Source organism: Fistularia commersonii, chromosome 26 (assembly GCF_037954325.1).
Source record: "Fistularia commersonii isolate RoL2024-O1a breed Wild chromosome 26, RoL_Fcom_v1.0, whole genome shotgun sequence".
Taxonomy (NCBI): domain Eukaryota; kingdom Metazoa; phylum Chordata; class Actinopteri; order Syngnathiformes; family Fistulariidae; genus Fistularia; species Fistularia commersonii.
In genome coordinates this window covers 10,425,574-10,435,519 of record NC_141309.1, presented here as the reverse complement: position 1 = coordinate 10,435,519, position 9,946 = coordinate 10,425,574, and the positions used below count along the sequence as shown (strand labels likewise).

The 9,946-nt window shown below is 39.8% G+C and overlaps 1 protein-coding gene across 1 annotated transcript; it reads left to right on the top strand.

Moving 5' to 3' along the window:
• The first annotated feature begins 7,336 nt into the window (after positions 1 to 7,336).
• Positions 7,337 to 9,453, top strand: nkx2.7 (NK2 transcription factor related 7). Its single transcript, XM_086174398.1, has 2 exons — positions 7,337 to 7,658; positions 8,933 to 9,453. Exons 1-2 carry the CDS (start codon positions 7,337 to 7,339, stop codon positions 9,451 to 9,453), a joined length of 843 nt encoding a protein of 280 aa, XP_086030524.1.
• Positions 9,454 to 9,946: the final 493 nt, after the last annotated feature.

Here is a 9,946-nt window from a genome sequence, read left to right as displayed (position 1 = left end):
ACCACTTTTAGATGAATGATAATGAAGCTGCTGTGTTAGAGACAGCATATTTCAATGCTATGTTTGGCAGCTTCCTCTCAGAGCGCTGTATGTGTGACAAACCAGCAGGACCCACAAGGAAATTTCTACTGAAAATGAACTTTCTTAAACTTGAGCACAAACGAGCTGAAGCTGCAAAGTGCCTGTTTGGTTTGAGGGCCTGAGGAAAAGTGGGAGCAGAACGCAAGAGGTTCCTTGGATGCTAATCTCAGTCAGAGGCAGATATAATTTCATGCCTATTTAGAGATGAGTCCTGAAGGGCTTTCTCATCAGCAGCTCTCAAGTCTCATGGATAGGTGATGCTGCAGCTCCACACACACAAATTCTATCATCTCCAACTTTAAAGAGACATCATTCTTCACTCATCAATTAATTTGCGGGTTCTGACACATTGAGACGATTCAGAAATTATCTCTGTTTTGACATTTTAGAATTTTGTCTCTCACTGCATCTTTGTGGCCTGTTACAAAGCTGCAGCTACATTATGGGCAACTTTTACAAGCAATTGGGATGGAATTACTGCTTTCAACACACAGAACTCTCTCGTTGCCAGGAAAAATTTGAACTGATTTTGTGACCCTGCCTATTCACTGTTGCCTGTTGCTTGGACTCCTGCCGAGTGTATCACCACCCTGAGAGTCACAACCAGAGGAATAAATGAATAACGACGAAGTGGAACATCATTATGCAGATGCAATTCATACCATCTGCTTGTGTTTTTCTTTTTTTAATTCAATCATGCTGCTTTTAAAGCTGAAATTGAACAACTTCTCCATTTGTGCTGTCAGATACAACAATGGGAAAACTTAAGCTTCACGGTGATGTTGGATAAAGCTTCGGCGCAAACACACCTGGCTGCAAGGATCAGACATTCATATATCAGCAATGACTGCGTGTTTTGTGCATGGACAAGCACATACTGCAAGCACAGCGCTCTCATTTTTGCAGCACGATGATGGAAAGAGCAAACCCAGCTTATAGACTAATCCTTCTATTGCTTTTAGAAGATGGGGAGATGAAAAACATTAACTGCTAGTAACACTTGATCAATCTCTAAGGAAGAAAACAGTGACTCCACAGTGCTAACAGCTATTGCAATTTGATGGGGCTCAAGTGAACAATGCACTGCAGTTAGTGTGGTACTGCAAATTGTCTCTGCCCTCCCCCAGTGTGTTACATATTAATTATGTCCCTCTCTTTTCCATGAAACTTGTGGCATATTCATCAGGAGTGTGACAAATTAGATGTGCAGTGAAATTGAATATGACTGAGAGCAATGAAAGATTAGATCCCCTCCAGTCTTACCAGCTATCACTATCCCTTCATTTCCGTGGGGAAATACCAATGGATGGCAAGAAAATTAGACCAAATATTACTGAAGAAAGAGCTAGAACGGAAGGGACAGGAAATGAAACAAGTATTTCTATTCATTGCTATTTGCATGTTATGGTCCTGGTATTTGTTCAACCCTTACTCTAAGACTTTTGCAGCCCTAATAATAGGTTGATCGCTTATATGTATGTGACATGACTGCAATTGAGTATAAATTTTTTGCACTAAGTATCTTAACTAATCAAACTGATGGCAATATCTGAGCTTAATATTCAGTCACAACAACAGGGGAGTTAAAATGGCCCTGAATGCTTTCAAATGTAGTAGTTTGTGCACATAGTGGTGTGTATGTATGCTTGCATGTATTATGCATATATGTGTGCTTGCATGTAATATGCATAAATTCATAAGTAGGGGTGCGGTGCAGGAGGTAGAGGAATTGTCTTTGGAACCAAACATTCCTGGTTCCATTCCCCACTCCTCCTAGTGTGTGGAAATGTTCTTGAGCAAGACATTGAACTCCTAACTTCCCTCCTGGAGCTGATGTATGACAGCCAGCTGCTCATGTTTCATCCATGATGGGTTAAATGCAAAGAATTATGTAAAGATGTGTGTGTGTGTGTGTGTGTGTGTGTGTGTGTGTGTGTGTGTGTGTGTGTGTGTGTGTGTGTGCAGTTGTGAAGGACATTGTGCATGCTGTGACATATAAATTCCTATGGATACAAGTGTAGATGAATTCTTCTTGTCTGTCTTTAGAAAAAAGTAAAGAGCAGCAGAGACATCTAGTGACTGAAAGGAGAACATTAAATAGAGATGCGTCTGTGAAATTTTCTATAAATCCACAGGTAAACCAGTGAATACTGGATGACTTTGAAATTTTCAGCTGTCATAATCTTTAGATGGTGTCAGAAGCAGGTTTTATGAGCATTGTTTGATCACATGATGGCTTCAGTGTCTTGTCATTATACCCTCATGTTTGCACAAGTTCACTGTCCAGCAAGGAAAAGGTGCACATGAGATTATATTGTCAGTATATTAAACACTCTTTTCTGATTATTCCTTTGCAAGAACAAGTTAATGATTTTGTCCCCACAAGAAAACAATTATTTACAACTTACAACCGTGTTAAATTAACAAATTGTTTTAATTTGTCCTTTGGTCATTTTGTTTGGATTGTTTCAAAATTCATTTTGCGGGTTGGGTTAGGACCATCTCTGCTTGATAGAAAAACATTGCGAACAAAACATGGATAAAATAAACTGAATGAAATATTGATATCATTGTTCAATCTAAATAAGTGATACTGTTTGTTATATCTCTGTTGTTTCCCAAGTGGTAAAAACATATGTTTCACGCTCATATCTCCTGGTCCTACATAAATCACTGAATAACTGTAAAAGAGACTCTGTTAAAGTACTTAGATATTTGAAGCATTTTTTCAAGTAGTTATATTTCAAAGCATGGGCCTCCTTCACCAAACACCACCTACTGACAAGTGCTTATGTGTTCAAAGATTTATTGGAACTAAATGATATTTATGTTCAAGTGCATCTATTCCAGGGCAAAATTGCTATTCTGAAAGTAAAGATTGTTCTTGTGGGTTGTAAACCTTTTACACAGCAACAAAGAAAATGGGTCTGAACTTGGGTCTGTAAAACTGCCCGTTAAAGGTCAGAGGTCAATAGTATTAGGAGTTTTGGTTAGGTTTTTTCTTTTTTTTTTGATCTTGGACACCTGCTGATATTGTGTTGTGTTTCTCTATGTTTATTAACCACATGAGTGACTGCAAGGAAAGTATAATGTTTCCTGTGACAAGTGAATGTGTCAGTAACTGAAAGTTCATTCTCCTTAATAGAGGAGTCAGTGTCCCTCAACAGTCAGGAAAGTATAGTCTACAACACATTCAAGACAGGACGCCTTCTTCGATTTCACGCAGAAAAGCTAAAACTGTCTCTTATTTCAGGTGCCATCAGCCTTCTATTTATCTGTATGATGAATTGGGGGTATTTTCTGGTAAAACTGTACTTTCGGCTTATGTTACAGTGAAGGGACATATGGTGGAAAAGGAAAGCCTCCAATTGAATGAGTAGGAGTTGCAGAAATTCAGCCAAGGATTGCTCGAAGCATTCAGATGACACTCCTGCTGCAGTTAAGCAATTTACTCATCAAATTGGACACCTTGAAAATACCACAATGTCAAACCATTCAAAGATGACTTCCAACAGTCTTTTCATCTCTGCTTTTGATGATCAGGTTTCATGGTTTGTCACCAAAGGTGTGATCTCTGTCAATCTCAATCAACAAATAAGTGGATACAGGTTGTTAAGAACACAAACAAATACAAACACACACACACATATATATATATATATATATATGCACATGAACATATACATATGTATATGAAGTGTTCATGTGTGTGTCTGCATGTACGTGTATTTGTTACAATAAACATGTAGATCCTGTGCCTGTGCATGCATGCATACATACATTCATACACACAGTACATCTGATCAGCAGTGTGTACGATCTCAGTTTGGTTATCTGGATATCAAAGTTGCATTAAATAATTGGATTTTTATTTCATTTCAACAAAGCTGAAACAGGAAAAAACATCTTAATTAATTTTTTTTCTCTTCTAGGGAAACCTAAATACCTTTCATTTCAAATAAAGGTGCAATTTAAACTTTCACTTTTGTAGAGCACAATTTTGTATGTATGCAATTCAAACTGTTTTATGTAGTAGGAAAATAAAATATTGATATGCAAAAATAAACAGCAATGTGGGCGTGTTGTCAAAAAACAAAAGCCATGCACAAAAAACTACACCTTACGATGAAAAAAAGACAATGGAATTGAGCGAAAAATCTTAAGATATCAAATCAATGAATACCATCACAGACTTCTCAATTTTTGCTTAACTTACATACCATTAATCTAAAGGGTGGCTGGTATCAACTAAAAGGGATAAATCAGTAGCTCTATTCTCATGTTTTCTACTTGATTTTGGATTGCAGGATAAGATTTAGACTTCAAACAAAAAAAATAAAAATGAACCTCAAAGTTCTTATTTTGTTTGAACTCTATACATAGTTACTGTAGTAAGGTTGACTTTATACACATTGTCTTGCATAAAACCTTGCATCCATTGATTGCAGTTTCAAAATGAACACTGCTGAACAGGATGTGACCATTTATACAGTAACAATTCCTTGATAAGGGGGTCAAGGTGATGCAGTGCTTCGCGCTTCTGCCAAGAAGGTCCCTGACTCAATTCCAACCAGGGGCATAATCTCATGTGGGTTTTGTCCGGGTACTCTGGTTTCCTCCCACAGTACAAAAACATGCAGCAGGTCGATTGGAGACTCCAACTGCCAAGATGGTTGAATGATAGAGTGAATTGTTGTTTAGTTCTGAATGCGTCTCTGTGGCCGAACCCCGGCTGTCAACCAATGACAGCAGATATAGGCTCCAGCACCCCAAAGACCCTGAGCGCAGGATAAGCGTTATAGAGAATGAATGATTAGGTTTTCCTTTAATAATACTGCATTGTTTATACTATGTGGCTAATCTTATTTTCGGTGAACTAAGAAATTCAACTTGAACAAGTTTTTGTCTGAGCGTTTTATCATTACTAATATCGTCATAATGAATCATTATTACAATAGAAGTGCCCCTAACAGTCCAATGTAACAATTTAAGTTACCTTTTAAAAAAAATCCATCAGTAATGTATTTCTGTAGTAAAGCAAAAGACCTTTTTCCTTAACTGGCACTTTTATGATCCAAGTTTTTCATGGTTATATAACACTGCTTTTCTTTTATGCTCAAGAAAATCAGATGAATCTACATTTTTGACTGAAATCGTAGCCTCTTACTCTAAGCTCAACTGCAGATGGAAAAATCCTTGGACTTTTTGGATAAAGTTAGGAAATGAGGGCTCCTGGTGTTCATAGTCGTACACTTCAAGTGGGTTCAGCTTAAACCACAGAAGCTCTGAGGTCAAAGTAGTGATGTTTGGGGAATCACGGGTTTAAAATCACTTAGAACCAAAATTACCGTTTAAAAATTACAGTCTTCCCTCTGATTGTCTGACGGGTGATTCTTCTTGTTGCCGGGGATACTATCTCCCCCCCTGATTTGCCTGCTTCAAATTAGACTGTAGGGGTTACATATATGAGAGTTTTTCTTTGATTTCATAGACATGTCAAAGTTGCCAACAGGGATGTATCATGATCTGAATTAAGTGATAAATTAAATGAATGAAGGTTTCGTCAGGTCTATGAGTCGCTTGCTAAGTTTTTTGGGGGGCGGGGGTGGTATGAGTGTAAAAGTGGCAGCAGTAGCCCCCCAGCACTGCAGTCAGTGGTTAAATGCTTCTGAGATATAAGCGTCTTTGCTTGAGATGTCGTGCAAACAACTGACGAGGTAAAGCTGACTTGTCCAGAGAAAATGTTTAATCTGCCCTGATGGCCCCAGATAGGGGCGCTGCTGACAAAAGAGTCTAAGTTCTGACCTCTTATGAACGGCATGTAGTTCAATTTTCCATCACTGAATTAAAATAATCAAGATTCCATTGAAAACACCACATCGATTTGAGTGACTGCCGGTGTTGCATCACATCAAAGAAGGTTGTGGAATTAGAGGTTAGATATCAGAACAAATGTAAACCAACAGAGACAAACAGCTTGGATCAGATTTGAGTCAACATATTCCTCTTCTCCAGTTTCCTACATTAGCAGGAGACAACATGTTCAAAAGTAAAATGTTTCATGAAATTATACTGAAGAGTTTGGTAACATTTACACAACATTTTTTTTGTTTGAATATTTTTAACCCTAGAACACTAACGTTGGGTGATTTTCACCCATACAATTCTCGTCATGTGATTTTCATTGTGTTGCCCTTGTCTGACTTCTATGGGTCCTTGGGTAGCTTCAGGCTGCTCACCGATGTTATTAATTATATGTTTGTTTCCCTCCTCCCATCGACCCATCTATAAATTGATGAAAACTGTATTTCATCCAGGATACTGTATTGGGTAAAATATACTCAACGTCAGTGATGGTGTTACTTATCTTAACGTTTCTAGGGTTAAAAAACTGGATTACCCGAGCATCACAAGTAACATTGTTTCTTCTCTGTGGTCTGATGGCCTTCCGAAGGCGCAACTAAAGCTAGATAAAAGTTGGCGTTGAGAGATGAGGGGGTTCTGTTTATGTGCTGAGCCCCAAAATGCACAGCTTCAATCCTCTTGGACAAAACATCTTCTTTAACTCAGTCAAATGTGTAATCTCTTAACTGAATTACTAGTAAAAGACTTGCATTTCGGGGGCTCCAGCTTTCCAAAACAAAGGATCCATCAGCGATGTCATGGAAGGGCCGCCCCCCCCCCCCCTCCCAAACCCCCCAAAACCCCCTCAGTCTCCTCCTCAGTCATGCGTCGCGGGCTGGCGCCGCGTCCACAACAGCAGGTGTAAAGTTACTGTTTGTTGTGTCCTGGGAAACACCAATAATGAGTCTGAACAACAATGTTGAGGTTAAGAAGCTGTTCAACATCAGTTCTCAATCCCCCGCCCATCTTCTCTCCAACCTCTGACCACCAGTCGACTGGTTTATTTACAATTTGTGGATCGAGGGTTTCACTTTTTGCGTCTCGGCGCATCCTGTTTTTGTCCAACATGTTCTCATACGGGGGGTTCTAATAACCCCCCGTTCCCCCCAAAACACACACACACACACACACACACACACCACGCCGCCCCCACTCCAGAAACCTTGAAGGGTGGATGTGATGATGGGTGTCCGAGTGTAAGGTGAGAGGAAGAGGTGCTGCAGGCTGGTTGTCAGTCAGAATTCTCTTTTTGGGGGGGTTGGGGTGGGATGCATATAAAGCCCCACGGGATCTTTGCTGCAGCAGCATCGTGGAATCACGCACAGTCACGCAGAGCCGCCTGACACGTGGGATGAATCCCATCTCCTCCAGCAACACACCCTTCTCAGTCAAGGATATTCTGCGGCTTGAGCAGCAGCATGACTTTGACAGTGACTTGTTGACGTCTAGCCCACTTGTTCTCATGCATTTGCATCACGCGCATCACACGCACGACGCGTTCCGGACAGACGGCTTGCGTGACTGGCGGGCAGAGGCCTGCGTCCCCGGGGCTGAGAAGAAGCGCGGCTCTCAGACGGCGGAGGAAGACGAGGCACATGAAAAGGGTGAGGAAATGTCATGTCAAAGCAGTTCTGGCCTTCGCACTGATAATGATGAGGATAAGGATGAAGGCGGTGTGTTTATGTACCTGAGTGTGTGTGTGTGTGCGGGGCGGGGGGGGGGGGGGGGGGGGGGGCACAGCCTCGGCCATTGGTGTTATTTAGAATAAAAATAAAAAAAAAAAATAATAATAATAAAAAAAAAACAACAACATCAGAAGAAGATAAATAAATAAAGTACAATTCATTCAGAGCCTGGTATCTTCCAGCTCATTTTTAGATTGTATATTCGCCCATACACTTGAATTACAGGTTTCGTCAATTTTACCATATCCAATTAGTTTATTTACACTTTCCTCTTATTCTTTAGGCAAGGAAAGTAACTTTTATAAATATAGGCTATAAATCGATTTTCTCGATGCAAGATATGTGCAGCAATGGATCTAAATTGTTTTAGATGGTGTATATGCGAGGTTATGTTGGCTGAGGATTTTAATTCCAGCCTGTATGGGTGTGGGTGATATTTGAAATAAAAGAAGGGAAAATCGACCAGAGTTTCGTCCATATTAATAAAGTTAATAAATAAATAAATACGATAAGCCCACGTATTAGTAAAAACCCATTCATAACTTTTTAATTCCTCTCCCTTCAGCAGCAGGGAATCTCAAAATCTCTGTACTTAAGACCTTAAAACACTTTATAGCCTTTACTTGTTACTTTGACACTTTATAGTTTTATTTGTATTTCTTATTCCCCCCCCCCTTTTTTTATCCTGTTTATACAATTTCCTACTATTATTTATTATTGTTGTTTTACTTGAAACTCTGGCTCAACAATTTTCTCCGGGATAAATAAAGTTGTTCTTATTGTTATTGTTATTGTTTGTTATTCTTATTCTTGTTCTTATTCTTATTCTTATTCTTATTCTTATTCTTATTCTTATTCTTATTCTTATTCTTATTCTTATTCTTATTCTTATTCTTATTCTTATTCTTATTCTTATTCTTATTCTTATAAAATCTGAGGAAATGTGCTTCCTATCAAACCTGCTGTTCAGACCAGACAGTGAAAAAACGATCACAGTAAACTCTGGATTTCCGTGGAATGTTTTTTTTTTAAATGCCTTCATAATTCTAAGTCAAATATACATGCAGTTTGATTTTAGCTGAATAAATTAGAAAACGTTGAAAAAAATAAAAGCCTGCAGTCAGTGCTTTAACTAAAGGCAGTTTAAACGTATTCCAAGTTAAACTGTTGACTATAAACTAATACTGTGCTATCAATAGAATTCTTATTTTCTATTTTTTTTTTTTTTTCATTTAAAAAAGTTTTTCCTTCATGGTTTGCAGGGAGTGACGGCTCCTCCCCTGACCGCCACCTTCTTACCGGGCGCCGGAAGCCGCGCGTCCTCTTCTCCCGCTCGCAGGTGTCCGAGCTGGAGCGGCGCTTCCGGCAGCAGCGGTACCTTTCGGCCCCGGAGCGGGAGCAGCTCGCCCCGGTCATCAAACTCACATCCACGCAGATTAAAATCTGGTTCCAGAACCGGAGGTACAAATTCAAGCGGCAGAAACAGGACCGGTCCCTGGAGATGGCGGGGTTCCCGTCCGCGCCGAGGAGGGTGGCGGTGCCCGTGCTGGTTCGGGACGGGAGGCCGTGTGGCACCGGGGCCCGCCTACCGCCGTGCGGTGCGATGGCGGATTATAATCCCGGCAGCGTGTCCGGATGCGGTTACCTCGGTGTTTCCAGCCATTTCCATGGCAACATGGAGGGACGTTTTATCTCCTCGGATGCTGCGGGAAGCTGGGGGGGACAAATATACTCCGGCAGAGGGTCCGATGAAGAGGACCTACATCTGCGATATGTGTTATAAATAAAATGCTCCTTAATTCATCATCAGTTTTGCTTCTATTTCAAATTATCTTCTAGATTTAAGAAGTATTCTCTTCCAGAAGAGGGACACGCGTGTATAAACAGTATACAAACGCCGGCGGACTGTTCTTTCTCAGAATCAGAATTACTTTATTGATTCCAAATGGGGAAATAGCTTTTAGTTGCAGCAGCTCCTACTAAAGAGTGCAAGATAAAATAAGTGTCATTATACATAAAAAAGCAAATTATAAAGAAAAAAGGAAAACTATAAAAACATATACACAAGTCTATAGATATTTATCTAAATGAGTCATTCCGGGATTTTAGGATTATCATTATAATAGTGCACAATTCTGAAAATGGTCATATAATTATAAAAAGTAAATACAAGGCGCGTTTTTCATGTTATAAAGCCACCTGTTTTCGCACAGTGCTGGTTTTAGGTGGGATTTGCTTGAACTATTTTCGTTATAGACGTTTACTTTTGAATGCCT